The sequence below is a fragment of the Lolium perenne genome, chromosome 4, assembly GCF_019359855.2.
Source record: "Lolium perenne isolate Kyuss_39 chromosome 4, Kyuss_2.0, whole genome shotgun sequence".
Classification (NCBI taxonomy): domain Eukaryota; kingdom Viridiplantae; phylum Streptophyta; class Magnoliopsida; order Poales; family Poaceae; genus Lolium; species Lolium perenne.
Genome location: NC_067247.2, coordinates 42,965,931 through 42,981,537, shown reverse-complemented (window position 1 = coordinate 42,981,537; position 15,607 = coordinate 42,965,931). Strand labels below are relative to the sequence as shown.

At 40.8% G+C, this 15,607-nt stretch overlaps 1 protein-coding gene across 3 annotated transcripts; it reads right to left on the bottom strand.

The window, feature by feature from the left end:
- Positions 1–437: 437 nt before the first annotated feature.
- Positions 438–15,371, bottom strand: LOC127292312 (protein NO VEIN). 3 transcript variants are annotated; one of them, XR_007845077.2, is made up of 14 exons: positions 14,705–15,367; positions 12,839–13,173; positions 12,355–12,667; positions 11,944–12,048; positions 11,100–11,286; positions 9,085–10,886; positions 8,769–8,981; positions 6,325–8,589; positions 6,106–6,218; positions 4,939–5,323; positions 4,534–4,842; positions 2,882–3,139; positions 898–2,415; positions 438–802 (listed from the first exon to the last, which is right to left on the bottom strand). XR_007845077.2 is itself a non-coding variant. In XM_051321682.2 (13 exons), the coding sequence occupies exons 1-13, from the start codon at positions 15,281–15,283 to the stop codon at positions 1,321–1,323; spliced, it is 7,959 nt and encodes a 2,652-aa protein (XP_051177642.1). In that variant the 5' UTR covers positions 15,284–15,367; the 3' UTR covers positions 438–1,320. The 3 variants fall into 3 exon arrangements, 2 of the variants coding, with proteins under 2 accessions (XP_051177642.1, XP_051177643.1); XM_051321682.2 differs by having other exon boundaries at positions 438–2,415; XM_051321683.2 differs by lacking the exons at positions 438–802; positions 898–2,415 and adding an exon at positions 2,629–2,701 and having other exon boundaries at positions 14,705–15,371.
- Between the last annotated feature and the right edge of the window lie 236 nt (positions 15,372–15,607).

Genomic DNA, 15,607 nt, shown 5'->3' with positions numbered 1-15,607 from the left:
TCATTCCATTCTCAGTATATTATAAGAGAAATGGTCAAGAACATTACATCATAATCATATTGTACTACTCCCTCCGATCCAAATTAATTAACTCAACTTTGCCTAGATATGGATGTATCTGGACGCGTTTGTTGACTAGATACATCAATATCTAGACAAAAGTTGAGTCAATTAATATGAATGGTTCAGCGGTTCAAGTATTCCATTTTGAATATGGATAGGAATGAAAGTAGGATAAGACGAGATTGAGTTGACTCTTTCATCAAGGAAGTTAGCTGAGGCAATAGAATTACTCAATAAGTTAAGTAAGAAGTCACTTCTTTCTTACTCTTTAGCGCTTGACATATGAACAACAGAACATGTCGGAGGGAGTACTATATTTGCATTCAGAGGGGATCTAGACCAAACAAAAGGTGGTAATGCATGTATATCTCATCTCAGTAAAACAATAAAATCAATATGTAATAAAATAGTTCCTTAGTTCAACTATGAAACAAAGTATCAAAACAGCTTCACATGTTGTATGCACTGATAATGATGTATTCAAAAGATTCAAGGCAACAACTTCCTGAGCACATGTAAAAAAAACTTATTATACTGAACCAAAGCCAGCAACATGGAGACATTAGTATGAAACAGATTCGCAGTGAGAATATGATATGTCCCACAGAAGTCACCATGATTTAGTCTCTTTAACCTGTCGGCTTAGGCAAACCCAGGTCTTATAGCATTGGCATGTAGCTGTCAATGTCCCAAAAAATATGTCTCCTTTTTCTACTCCATGTTTACTTCATCTGCCATGCTGCAGAGAACAAAATCCATCAGCTCAAGACCATAGATAGAAGTGCACCACTAAGATTTGTCAGTATGGCCGCAGGATGGGTCTACAAAATTTACCAGCGCAACAAAAAATTGGTCCACAATGTTCGAGGACTTGTGGGCAGCGGACATCCATGTCTTCCACACAGCCATACGTTCAGCGAAATGGTTCTCTGCTGACAGGATGCCGATGAAAATCTCGACTGGCTCGTCTGGTAGGGGAGGAACTTGCCAGATTGGGTGTTTCTGCAGTGCAAAGCTAGCACGTGTAGTGGGAAACTCTGATTACACATCATTATCTTGTTATAGTAAAGTGTCTCGTCTCATTTCCCAAACAGGAGGGGTGTCATAGACTCATAGGTTGGATCAGCAAATGCATTTCTGTGTGTCGTATTCCGCATCTGTGTCTCAGGGACAGAAGACTTCAGCAAAGATGGAGATCTCACTGATTACCAGTGACAAGTTCATACAATCACTTCAATCTGCAGATAGTCGTCAGGGTTAGCTTCCCTGTCCCAGCGGCATCAAGAGAGCGAGATACAACTTTTTCTTCTTACAAAGCTTGTGCGGGTTTTTCAACAGTTTAATGCTTGCTTTCTTCTCACCAGACATCAGGACACGGGCAATGGTAAAATCATCCCCCTTCTCCAACGCAAACTGCCATTCCCTTGCCGTGATGTAGAACCAATCTTTGTTTGAAGATGTAGTTGCCTTCACCTCCACATACTGTATCAAATTATCTCCACGGGTGATGACAAGATCATAAGGAAGTCCAGATTCGGTTTCTCCATTCACCCAGTTGACATTTTTGGACCCTAGCCGATCAACAAAATGCTTGTAAGCCAGAGCTTCACCAACCCTGCCGGTTCTTAGTAATTCTGCTGCGTCTGGACCCCCCCTATGGAGCCTACCCCTACCTTTTGAAGCATTGGACGTTTTATCATTGAAGTCTATTATGTCAGTATCGATAATATCACTGGGTGAACCAGTCCCCAAGTCTATATAAGAAGGTGCATTGTCCGAGTTAATGGAAATCACCATCTGAGGCTCATCCAAGGTTGCCACTGTACTTTCTGTGTGTACCGGACTTCCTACCATTATATCCTCTTCTATAAGCCAATCCTCTTCGAGGTGAACAGGAAACCAATTATCTTTTGTGTTTGAGCACTCAACATCATTCACCTTTATCTCTTGCAGGAGTTCGTGCTTACTTCCGTGAGATGTTCTAAAATCAGGCGCTGTTCTCCCAATATTAGATGGCCAACTTGAAACAGCTCCATCTGACCTCTGATGCTTGGGAGTATTGATATCACAGGCAGAAGATGATTCGACTGGTTTGGAATCAACACACTGGTCAGCTACAAACGAGGAAGAGAAGGACCAAACTGCTTCCTGTTCAGGCAACACAGGCATATTCTGATTATTACTGATAAACGACTCAACTTTTTCAGCTGGGGTGCCAGATTCTGCCATGGTTTTGACCATGTGCAGAAAATTCGCAAAGTGCAGATCAGGGGATCCATCAAAGAAAAGTCTTGAAATTTCCAGAAACAATGAATGTGAATCAGCTTCTTTCGTAGCATACAGAATATTTCCCTGAAGATAGGTAACTCATCAAATCACATGAACTTTAAAGCTCATGGCAGATCATATAAAAAAGCAAAGCCTTAATAATTGAGCTCATCAAGCATTCAAGCAATGCCTTGTTCGCATAAACTTCTAAAGGACTTAATTTACGTACAGTCAACAAAAGGTAAGAAGGTCATACATAATTGAGCTCATCAAGCATTCAAACAGACTTGATTTAAGTACCTAACAAGTATTGGTGATTGCCAGTTACTGATACAATTTATTGAAATTCGGTGGTGCCATATGGGAGGACCTGAGAATGCAGAATTAAAATAACTAAGCAAGCAATTATCCATCATAATAACCTTATAAATATGCAGGCAATAACAAGAAACTGGTAGCAAGGAGGTCATCACTTGCATTAGTTACTACTTACTATGGTAATCACTTGCACTAGTTACCATTGTGGTGGAACAGAAAGATTAGTACTAACCTGCAAAAGACAATGGCATTTGAATCTTCTCTTAGAAGAACTCACATGGCCTTTGAGCATATACTTGTGGAATAACTTTTCAACAACAATAATCTGAAGTTTGCTAAGATTCATGATCTCATTTTGCTGAAAATTCATATAAGCATCATTATGCATCTTATAGATGTAACGTTGCATATATGGTAAGAGTCCACAGATCAAAGTAGCCTTTTCCCTGTTGTCAGCCGTGCCATAGAATATTGCTTCACGATACACAACCTATATAAAAGCAACAAAGGTTGATGAGAATCATACTTAGCAGGACTACCAATTAAGGATATGCCACTCCCTAAGCCAAATTTATGGGTAAAACATCACCTAAAACATCAGTAAATATAATATGCATCTGGTGCACTTGCAGAATTGGTAAAAAGAAGTATATACTTTCAAATATGCATCTTCCAATGTCAAATATGTTACAATTTACAACATAACCTTCGAATGCAGCTAGCCTGTTACCAACAGATATGAATGATGTCATAATGTGACACTTGCAGTCAATTTTGACCAACACTGATGAAGTCATTATCCCCAACAAGGCTATAAAAATCCGGTATCTGAAGCGTTGTAATGGGGTGATGCTGTTCAGACCGTTAAGTCAATTGGAAGTTCTCAACAGTTTCTGAAAATAATATTCTGAGAGTTTCATCCAATGATTACACTATCAATAACAGAACCACTGAAGATACATCTGGAAACATTGTAAATTATAGTTACGAAATGGTATTGTCACACGTTTCTTTTATTTTTCTTTTTAACTACCACTTCCAAAGTCCATCTCACTACTACCCACTTGTAGGATGAGTAGTGGTCCGATAGAACATAACATAGCGTGTAAGTACAAAAGTATTTCCCATGAAAAATGCTTTGAATTATTAGATCATTCCTTTGCCTTTTAGTTTCCTAATAATAGTTTTAAAAATCACAATTAGTAGCTTATGGTATAAATAATATTGGTGAAGTGCATGAAAACCGCTTGTACCAAAGTAAGTTCATTGGATTTTCCAGTTCTCCTAATTATTATATTAAATACTACCTCTGTTCCAAAATGTAAGCCGTTTTAGAAAGCTAAAGCTTCCTAAAACAGCTTATTGGAACGGAGGTAATAGATAATATGGCCTAATAAAGCGGGCTGGGGAAAGTGACCGCCAGGGGACCACAAAGTAAGTTCAGTTCTGGTAATGCAAGGGCTTGTTACAGCCTGCTTAAACCCGCTATAGCATAGTGTGCACCAGCACTTCGATGCAAACACATTTTAGGTTTTCGTATGATTCATTTGTTGCATTTTTTCCATGCTCCACATATTTCAATCATTACTCAAAACTTGAGACATACTCAGAAGTCAGAACCCAATAACCAAATACAAGATTTATGTTTCTGCAAACACAGCTTACCACCACGCTATTTAATGAACTGCTCCTGATGGATACCACATGGAGCATGAGTTTGTATCTAAACTAGGCAGTTAGCGCATAGCAAACTTATAGTTTTCGATTCTGTATAACTATGCACAATAGCTAAATGATGACTTACATACAGCATTTCCAGCGTGAGGACTTCTGGATGTAAGGAAGAACCTGATAAGCATAACATTAAAGCAAGAATTATATTACCTTAGAAAGTGCTGGGATACCTAGGCTTTTCATCAATGCAGCAACTCTTCCATGCAACATTTCCTTATCCCCGGAAGAAAGCTCACCAAATTGTATGAAGTTAACATCACTACAGTCCTTAAAGTGCTGCTTCAACTCGTCATCATCTAACCAGCAAACGAGGCCAAAAGATGGATGGAGAGAGACCCATTTATCAACCATGGTTGGCAATATCGTTGTCTCTAACTTCTGAAGATAATCTTTCAAGTAAGCTATGTCGTTCATCTTGTCACTCAGATCAGTAGCCCACCTCACAAATACACGGAAGACCTATGTATGGTGTTGAAACCGCAGTTAATATTTTGAAGGATAACTCCCAACAGTCACTGCATAACTTTAGGCATTTCATGCACAAAAGCAACTCACCTGATGGACTACTTGTGAAGGCAGCACAACATTTGATAGCTGCAAAACCATGTCTACATAATCAGATGCTGTTGGCACTTTTGGTACAGCACATGCTTCCATAAAGAATTCACAAAGGCTTGGGTAGGCTGAGCACAGCATCCTTCTCGGAAACATTCTCTTCTTTCCCCAAAATAATTCATCTGTTGTTGCAGAACAACCTGTTGGGTCATTCCAATAGAGGTCCTTTGGGGATAAAAATTTACCAGGGACGACCTCACTAGATCGAGAGCGGAGTAATGGTGTAAATATAGAGGGGCATGACATGAACTCCCGCTTGATGTCAATCTTTGTATCAGCCGCACCTTCTGACATGAAGGTATAGAATTTGCACATCTGGTCCACACTGAAGAAAAGGCAGGTCAATCATTACAAGTTATTTGACAAAGAAAAATCGCATGTTTGTGTGCAGTAAAAAACTACATGGTGGAAGTGGGGTTGATCTGGATATGTTCATATTAGTTCTTAACATGGGGAAAACAATAGCGCTTTTTCGGCACTAATAGCATGATATATCACATCTGGAGAGTCCACGCTAAATTTTAGTAATTTTTCTCGGTATGGTGCTATTTGCAAAATAGCATGCTATATCGCGCTAAAACGGCAAAGCGTCCGCGCTGCTTTTTCCAGCCTATTGGCCCAAGGGCTCGAGTTTTCCTCCTTATAAAATGAAGAAGCTGCTTTATGTGTCGTGGTGATGAACTTCAATCAGCTGGTTGCCTGGTTCCTCTTCTGAATCGGAAGATTACATCGCTAATGCTGATTATTAATAAGTAATTTATGCTATGTTGTTGCCCCGTAGTATGTTGATGTTAGGCTTCTAGAAAATTGTAGACCTATTTTTATATGTGGTTATGTATTGTTCTGTCACTTTTGCACTATATCCTTTATTTTTTGCTGAAATCCTTTATTCTAGGTTATATATGTTTTTTTTTTCAAAACGCTATTTGAAATATAGCACGATATAGCGTGTATAGCATTTGGAGAAGGCCGCCGCAATTTGTTTTAGCATGCTATTTTAAACACTGGTTGTTAAACAGATACCCACATTTTAATCAACCAGGTATTTAGATTATAGATGGAAAATTTGAAAGTGTTTAGATGAGTTAACTATATGTTTTCTAATACCTTGCATTAAAAGGAACTTGTGATGCTACCCATAATTTCAGGATCATCAAAGCATCACTGTGGGATACATTTGTTTTAAACCCAATGTCCTTCCTTAGTGATATGCTGGATACCTGTTCCACAGAAACAAAGTTTCCAAGGTGAGTGCTCATACAAGTTAACAAGGATAAATAAAGCCTTTTTGCTATTGGATGAATGTTAACAATAAGAAATACAAACCTGAGGCACAGCATATGGGGCCACACTACCAAGCAGGGAACGCACGTTTTCAAAATCATGAAACAAATCTGTTGCGTAATGGAGGTCATCATCAACAGTTGTTGCTATCCATCTGAAGCTTCGGATACATTTCATAAACGATGACTCAACTGTTTTGTTTTCACCACAATGGATCATGTTTGTGAGACACCAAGATTTTGCACTATAATAATCATCCCAGAAGCTGTCAAGAATCTCCAGAAGATATATGCAATTTTCTCGGCATCTTTTTGAAGAAAATATTGATAAAATGTTAGCCAGTTCTGGAGACTCCCAATCATCCACTCTAAAGGATGTTACAGAAATATCACCTTGTGAAATTCTTTCTGCTATCGAAGAATCAACTTGGGATATGTTTTTCTCAACTTTCACTACTTGCACAAAGTCAGTCACACCCATCTCTTCAAAAAATTGCCTCCACCTCTTAAGCACAGATGGCAACAAATCTGAACCATGATTCATCAAGTAACAACTATCAAGTTCAATCCATCTAATTTCAACATTCTGAAGTAGCTTGCCTATGTCCACAGAATTTCCATATTCTTTACTGAAGTGAATGGGTTCATCAGCTGGGCATTTGTAGCCATGGTTTGTAAGAAAGATAGGTCTAGTCCGTAGTTCTGACACTATTTCTTCTTTTTCAAAATTACAGCTCATACATGGAGACTGAAGATGAAGCATAATAAAACTCACATGTTCTATCATCATCTTATCGGACTTCTTAGCATCTGTACAATTTGGCAAGGACACAAGGATATGATTTTTGACAATTTCATGTCCAGACAGCTTCCTCACCCCAATTTTTATAAGAATGTCCATCAGATCATTTGCTCTCATTTCTTCCACGAGATGCTTATTTTTACAGGACACAGAGAGAAGGCGTGGACTTACAATTCGAAGATTACTATACAGAATTGGGAAATCCTTCATGCTACTTTCGCAGTCAGGAGTCGAGTTGAGAATATCATGAGGCAGCCATATAGGGCCATCTGCTACAGAGCTAAATGAACCATCTGAAAGCGGAATGAATGGTAACTTTCTGAGAGCACATAAAAGATCACCTTCAAGACTTGTTGCCGAGGGAATATTTTGAGAAGAATGCGACAACATCCAGTCAAGATTAACAAAACAAGCACACAACCATTCTATCCCCAGGGACTCAATGCAACCCTCAGTTTGACAAATTGATGATATCATATCAATAAAAACATTTGCTCCATAGTCGTGAATACCTAAGGCCCTTGATAATGTATCAGGTATGGTGATATCTTTTGACAGATACCCAAGACCAAGATGTTGATGAAGCAAGTCATCAGAAAACAGCACTTTGGTCTGTTCATCCCAACCCCTGAGTGTGTTGCATGGGTAGACCCATTGTGAACTAGAACCTTCCAAAACCATGCACCGGGTAAGACGTAACTTGGAAAGGATTAAGTGAGGGAGCTTACAAAAGAATCCATGAACTTCTCCTGCTAGAGGAACGAAACTCATTATGGCTGTAACAGCTTTCCCAGGGCACCTCTGGAAGCAGGAAAGAGAACAAAAGGATTCTTGCGCGCTGACGAACAAAGAGGGGAATTCCGACAACAACCACTGGTTCCATGCATTATCTGCATCCACTTCCTCCCTGGAAGAAGGTAAAACGAAATCCCCTTGAAGAATGAATCTAAGACCATAGTTCCTTACAGGTAGAAAAGCAAACACAGGTTGTTGCTTCAAGTGAGGTTCATACTCTCCTTTCTCAGTCTCCTGCAAGGTAAATGCCAAAGCGATCTCTGTAGTGTGCACATCATGGCGTACAAGTGTGCCCTGTAACTTCTTACTAACTACCAACCAACTCATTATCTCATTTCCATGTGAGATCCTCACAATGCCATCACCAAGAGCCTTCCTTCTCATAATCAGTAGTGTGCCATTCAGCACATTCTTAAACTTGATACAATTTAGTCGGTGAAGGAAAAGAAGCAGAGATGGGTGGAGATCTGAAAACATGGATGCAATGGAGCACATGCCAGTGCCATCCCTGAATTTAGATCTAAAGGGGAGTAAAATGCAAGTGTTCCAGAGGGAACAAGCGTCCTTGTCATCTTCAACAGATAACATACTACTCAAAGAGCTGGTACTGTAGGGTGGAACTGCAGTTGGCAATACAAAACCAATCTGGCCTTCTGTAATGTCAAATTTCACATGGAAACCATTTGAATGGATCTCTGGAGCATCAGTTACCTGACATATTGTAGACAGTGTTAAAAAGGGATGTAGAAGAACTTGAAACAAAGAATTTGAGTGGCTGGTACAAAAAGAAATTCATGAAAACCATAGATGGCAAAGCATGCAAAAGTAAAATCACATGATTTGCAGCATTGCGGTAACATAATAATTGGAAAATATTCTACTAGACCTACCCGAAATACTGATTTGAATCCAATGCCCTTATTTCCAATATAACCCCTATTGGCTCCTTTCTTTGTTGAATTACCAATATCACAAAGGGCTCTAATGTTCTCTGCAGAGAAGCCCCTCTCGTTGTTCAGAACAATGATACCACTCTCCCGAAGAACGAATGCTAATGTGGGTTCGACATCCTCAAGATAAGTATTATCATCAGCATTTTGTATCTGAATAGAGTAGACAAATGTCAGCAGAAAACAGATCCCCATGCTCACACCAAACACAGGCACACAAAAGATGAAGTAAATAAGTGCACACAGCAAACCTTACCAACTCAAGAAGTAAGTGAGAATCCTGCGAGTATAACTCTTGCGAAAGACAATGAAGTGCCCTGCCAAGTCGAGCATGCTGCTTCTTCAACAAACTATTCTCGGTGCAACTTGGAGCCTGGTCCAAACCAAACTCCTCACGTCGTATAGTCTCAATAACTAGAGCTGCTTCCTCAAGATTCGTTTCTCTCATTACGGGTGATTGGTTCATATTAATTGTAATTTCTGCCTTGGCTCCAATAGGACTTGACATGTTTTGCTTTTTGTTATTCATACAAATAACTTGATCCTTTTCCCCAGGAAATGATTTACTATTATCATTCATCATATCAACATCATGAGGAATAAGCACGAGAGAGTTTTCAAGTGTAGGTACTTCAGATGCAGCTGATGTATGCCCAGAAGAAGAATGTGCTTCTGTCTTTGTGTGAACTTTTTCAGTTAAACAGAATCCACGGTAATCTTCAACCCACTCGGCAATTCCAAGTGACAACCCAATATCATGAAGCATGCAAAGCTGCCAAGTTTCTGTGGCTTCATGTAAGATGGCTGAATAGCAATTTTTGGTAACTGTTCGAAGTCCGGACAAAAGTATATCTGCTGCAAGACTCCGGAATTCAGAAGGTAGATAACCAAGACAATCAAGAACAAATTTGGCAACAAAATGAACAGTGTCATCAATGTTTGCTAAAATATCAGACATGAAGTTTCCTGCAGAAGATGGCTGAGACCTTTGTTGAACATGGCCAACAAAATGAGTAGAGTGGTCACGTTGTTCAGTACTCAGATTATAGGATCCCTTAGTCACAGATTTGCGTTCAGAATTAGTGTTCACTGGATCATTGTTGTTGTTGATTATGATACCTATTGCTCGTTGTGCATAACACTTCAGTAATGAAATTGGAGTGTTCGTAGAACCATTGTAAATGTGCAGCAAGGAAAGCAGCTTCACTGTCACTTGAAATGGTGAGCATTGAACAATGGCTTCTAAAAATTGGTCTACAGTAGCTGATGGATCTACCCTGATGAACTTACCATCTGTGGTCACAATGCAAACTAGCTGTTGAACTGGAGCTGTATTCAGCAGCCAGTGTATGAAGGAGCCCAGTGAAGGAGCAAACAACATATCCCAATGTGACCAAAGAAGCAGATCTGACAGCATTGGAGCCTTAAGTAAACAGTTAACTGCTTCTCGTGAAGAAACTGTTCCAGAATTATAAGATGGTTCAACAGCATTGTCCCTCTGCCCACCAGCAATATTATGCTCACCTGGAGACATTCCGGACCACCGTTTCTCCAACAGCGAGATAGAAAACGTGACATTATTTGTTTGTATGCTCTTTCTCTGTCTCTCTACAGAACCAACAAGTCCTTCGTCAGACTTGTATTGTGCCATATCAAAACTAATTGTTGGGAACTGCCTTTTGAGAAGCATAAGGAAACTATCCCCTGAAAAGTCCCCATCTTCTAGCCAGTTGCCCTCAGCTTGGGAGAGTAAAACTTCAATCTGTTGCCGCAGTACAGAAACTTCCAGGGATGAAGAACCAGAATTTTGCCCCTTCAAGAAACTACTCAACTTAGGGGGGAACTGATGACCATATTTTTCCAAAAACTCAAGGAAAGTCCCATGGCCAAGAGAAGTGAAATGCTTGGCAGAAAAATGATTAGTTACACATGTTTCACAATCATGAAGTGTCTTCAGGAATATAATATTTTCCACCTGCAAAGCTCCAGCTCCAGATACTCCACAGTTGGACTCCAAATATTCAGTAATTCTCCTGACAACATCATCAGTTGTGGCATCTGCATGAACAAACGCCAGTCAAGGAGTATTTTTTTTCTGTCAAACGGTGCAGCGGCTGTTAATGGTTATGGTTCCAGTTGCATATCACATAATGTGTCAGTGCAAATAACTGAGACAAGCACGTAAGTGGGCATGTGTGCGTGCATATGTGTTGGAGAGAGAGAGAGAGAGAGAGAGAGAGAGAGAGGGAGGGAGGGAGGGAGAGAGATTACTCGGTCCAGGCTCATTGCTATCATTGGCTCCTTCAGCAATAAATTCAGCATTTTCTTTACTCAAGGGTTCAATTTCCATAACCTCTGTTGTGCTGTTAGGAATAGGACTTGATGACAATTTATTCTCACTAAAGACATGGATCGCATCGTAAATACTATCCAGCAGACCAAAAGCCATAGATCTAACCTGCATACCCATGCCACTGGACATTTAGATAGATGGCAAAATGCTACCAGAATTTCGTTGCAAAAATGATACAGAAGGAAGAATTACAATCTGCCAATCAGGACACCAGCTATCCTCTCGAGAATGTTTGTCTGTGCACCCCAGCTAGTAATGCAACTGGTGTACTCAAGATGAAAAATCAACAGAAGTTGCAAAAAGAGGATAATTTTGAAGAAATTCATACCATGTCACTAAATTTCAACTCGACATTTCAAACGCAGCATAAAAAACAAGATTTTAACTCTGATAGTGTTAATGGGCCCAATTCACGGCCCAATTTGAAATACTATTCATAAAATGATTGCATTTTGTTTCTTGAGCAGTGGGTCAAATTTGAAGGTGAAACTATGAGAAACATATGTTGTATCTCCATGCTGAACTATTTTCAGATATATTTTTATGACGTTTAGCTGGTGGTTCACCTAGGGTGCACCATAAGACATGGTTCACATCAGGAAATTTATAGTACCGAGCATAAACAACCCTAACTTTGAGTACATTGACCCTTCTGATAAGATATTGTAGTGGGAGCTAGCAATTAAAAAGGAGGACGCACTTCTGCAAATGTATCTAGTTAGTAGATCCATTTAAAAAAGCTGAAAAAAGGAATCAACTCACTGCAACATTTAGGAAGCCAATGCCTGGGTATTGCGAGAATATCTTTATTAAGTTCCTCTTTTCTTCTGGTGTTTCTGCATAGTAATCTGCTAACAATTCCAAAACCTGCATCAGTGAGAAGTACAAAATATATTAGATTTAGAAATAGAAAACAATTGATGGGATTAAGTTTAGAGTTAAGATGAACAAAATTGTATGCAGAAAATATCAAAGACCAATATCAGATAAATGATACAACCTAGAGACGGGATTGGGGGGGCGAGGGGACAAACAAACACGATTACAAAGGAGCCACATGTTAACGCTGCTTTGTTTCTTACACAAAAATACATATATGGAGTAGGTAGCTAGAGTTCACAATTATTCATAGAGAACATGAATTTGACCATAACTCACAACTAACAAGCCTACCTGTTGAACTGGAAGTTCACGGCATGCTTCTTTCCAGGTTGTTATGAATTTCTCCAGCTTAGCTGTACTTAGGTAGCAATTAGGTGATGCTTCATTCATTAGCATTTGCACCTTTTGGCGCTTCGTAGGCTGTTTGCATGAAGAGCTAGGAGTCCTATTTTCCTGATATTTCCGTTTCTTTCCCGAATGAAAATCTGTATGTTTTCGTAGATCCTTCTGACAAGTGCTATCACCAGAACCACTGGTCTTGGCTAGAAGTTGAATACCATCAACTTCATTTCTTCTGGCCTGTTGGAGGAACGAAATGTGCAACCTACAAAACCTCCCCAAATCAGAAAATGGAATACTCTGGTGCAAAATGAGAAAGGAAATAGTAGGAGGAAGGCTGAATGAAGTCGTTTATATTTCAAAGTACAGACCAGTACAAATGTTGGAGCACACAAGGGAAGTAAATAAGTAAGTGACTAAGAGAAAAGATACATACCCCAAGCTCTGTACACGCACGCCAAGTTTCTCCTTCCCGGAGACTGATTTTTGTTCCGCAAGATAATCCAAGAAGCTTTCCGCTGTGACTTTCTCCTTAAAATTATCAATAAACTTCTGCAGGCAGTTGATAATATCCTCGCTACTAAGCTTAGGCACCTTGGACAAATCAGCAGGTACCAAAAAATAATGTACAACAAGTGGATGCTGAAGAAAAGGCCCCAGCCTCAGCTCTTCGAACTGCCTAATGCCCTCGTTCTTGCATATCTCAACCTCCAGGTCATGAATAGATACAATTTGTCTTGCTGCAACATAACAATGGATGAATGTATTCACCTGACAAACAACAAGCCAAGTCCTTGAAAGTCAACCAGCAGACAACCATGTGCAGTTCTCCCAAATATACTTTGTGATGATTTGATCATTAGAAAGAGAAGCTTTATGTGACGCAAAAAAATGAGCCAAAAGAAAAGCCTTCTCACGCTTACTGTAAAATGATCAAAACATCAAAGTAGTCCTATACTCCTATCTAATAGTTCACTACAGTTGATAAGATGTTTAAGTTGAACTGTTCTAATATTCTCTAGCATTTTTTAGATAAATTCAGAAACCCTTTCCATCAAATACCCTTCAAATAACTGCAACAATGCATGTAAATTAATTCTCTTTCGGTCTCATACGCCAGGGAATCTTAAATGCTGCCAAATTTTGTCATTTACCCCATGCTTCAATTCTTGCGACAAGAGCCTAAGTGGCTTACAATACTATACTAAGCCACCTAGCCAAGGGAGCATATTTGTTAGATTTCCTTTTCTTATTCTTCTGTTTCAACATACTAGTAGAACAAAGGGTACTGCAGTGTTTAGTGCGGTTAAATTATCTGGTAAAATGAAAATATGTAAAAAGAAACACACACACAAGATAGCAAGAAGAAGCAAGAAATCTCAAGTCTGAGCGCAGTCTATTCGAACATACTCACAGCTTTACGAACACAGGGCCACAATCTCAGCACCACTTCTATTTACAACTGAAAGCATAACAGGGTACTGTGCAATATCCAGCATGAGACAAAGTCCATACAAGCAAAACAAAGTTACGAAAAAAGAGAGTAGAATATAGAGGACATGGCAGCATCGGCACTCTCTGATTTTGCCTCATAGTGCCAACACACAGTTCGATTATGAACTGGAGCAAGAAGATAGCAAAGTTCGCAGGGTTCACAATTCTTTCTCACAAATCCAAGCTTCAGCAGTGGCAAGATGAAACCATTGTAAATTCAAAATTTAAGGATTGAGAAATTTTTGAAAAAAAAAAACCTACATGTGCATGTAAGTATGATCTACATACCTGTAATTTTTCATTAAAATATGCGTTTATTTAGAGAGAAAAAAATGTGGGTCTGTAATAACGAACACAGCATCTATTATAGACCCTTCTTTTCATGTAGCCCTCAAATAAGCAAGTCTCTTTATGAAAATTTACAGGAACTCCCTGAAGCTTCAAAATGTGGCTTTACAGCAACTCCATGTAGCCGAGGCTCATTTTGCAATATTAGAGGCCATAAGCATAACAAAGCTAAGAAAAGAGCAGAACATAGAGCACAATGGCAACACCAACCCTCTCTGAGTTCGCACCATAGTGCCAACACATAAACAGTTTGGTTAAGCACAAGAGCAACATACGATAGGAAAGTTTGCAGGGTTAACAAGAAAAAATCTCAACAAATCCGAGGTTCAGCAATTGCAGATGAAATTACTGTAGTAAATCGAAAATATGGCATTTACGAGCTAGTATGCACAGTTACGAGTCGTATACAAAAGTGCGAACTGCCGCGCTCTCAGCCAAGCAGATTAGCGGATGTACTGACCGTGCCCTCGATAAGGAAGAGGTCGCGCAGGATGGGCACGTCGTGGAGCTGGACGCCGAGGGATTCCCACGAGTCGGCCTTGAGCGCCGCGAGCGCCGCCTGGGCCACCTTCCACCCCGTCACGCCCTCGCCGGCCCGCGCGAGCTCGTTCCGCGCCTTACTCGCCGCCGCCTGCGCCCTCTCAAGCACCGCGTGCTGGTTGCGCGGCGGCGGCGGCGGAGCCGGTGCGGGCGAGGCGGCGCCGGGGGCCTGGGGAGCGGGGTGCTGGACGTTAGCGGTAGGGCTTTGGGCGTGCCCGGGGGACGGGAGGCGCGGGCGCAGGTACTGCTGCGGATGCTGCTGGTGGTGGTGGTGGTAGGCTGCGGCGAGGGCGGCCTGGTTCTGGAGGAAGAGGTGCGGGAGCATGAGGTTGTAGGGGTTTTGCGCGTACTGGTGAGGATTTGGGTGGTAGGCGTAGGGGTTCATCCCCGCAGGCGGCGGCGGCGCCTGCTGCGCGGCGGCGGCGGCGGAGGTCGAGGCGGCGCCATGGCGGGGGTCATGGCCTTGCTGCGGCCTCTGAGCTTCGCCCTGGCCTCTCATCGACGGGGTGGGTTTCGGCGGCGCGACGAGGGGAATTGGGCGGAGGCGTGGAGGCGAGAGGCGAGAGGTGAGGGGGGAGGGAAAAGAGGAAAAACGTGGCCGTTGTCCGTCGCGGAACTGTGGAACTGTACGCAAACAACAGTCATTTAACAATGAAAATAGTAGTCATTTAACAATACAAATTGAGTATCACTTGATTGAAATTCAATACCACTTGCATGTAATTCAAAAGCTGTTAACATTTTTTTCGCGAAAACGCAAAAGACTTGCGTTTCGATGCATTGATAGAAAAGAAGGTTTATATGTACATGCCCCCCGTGGGGG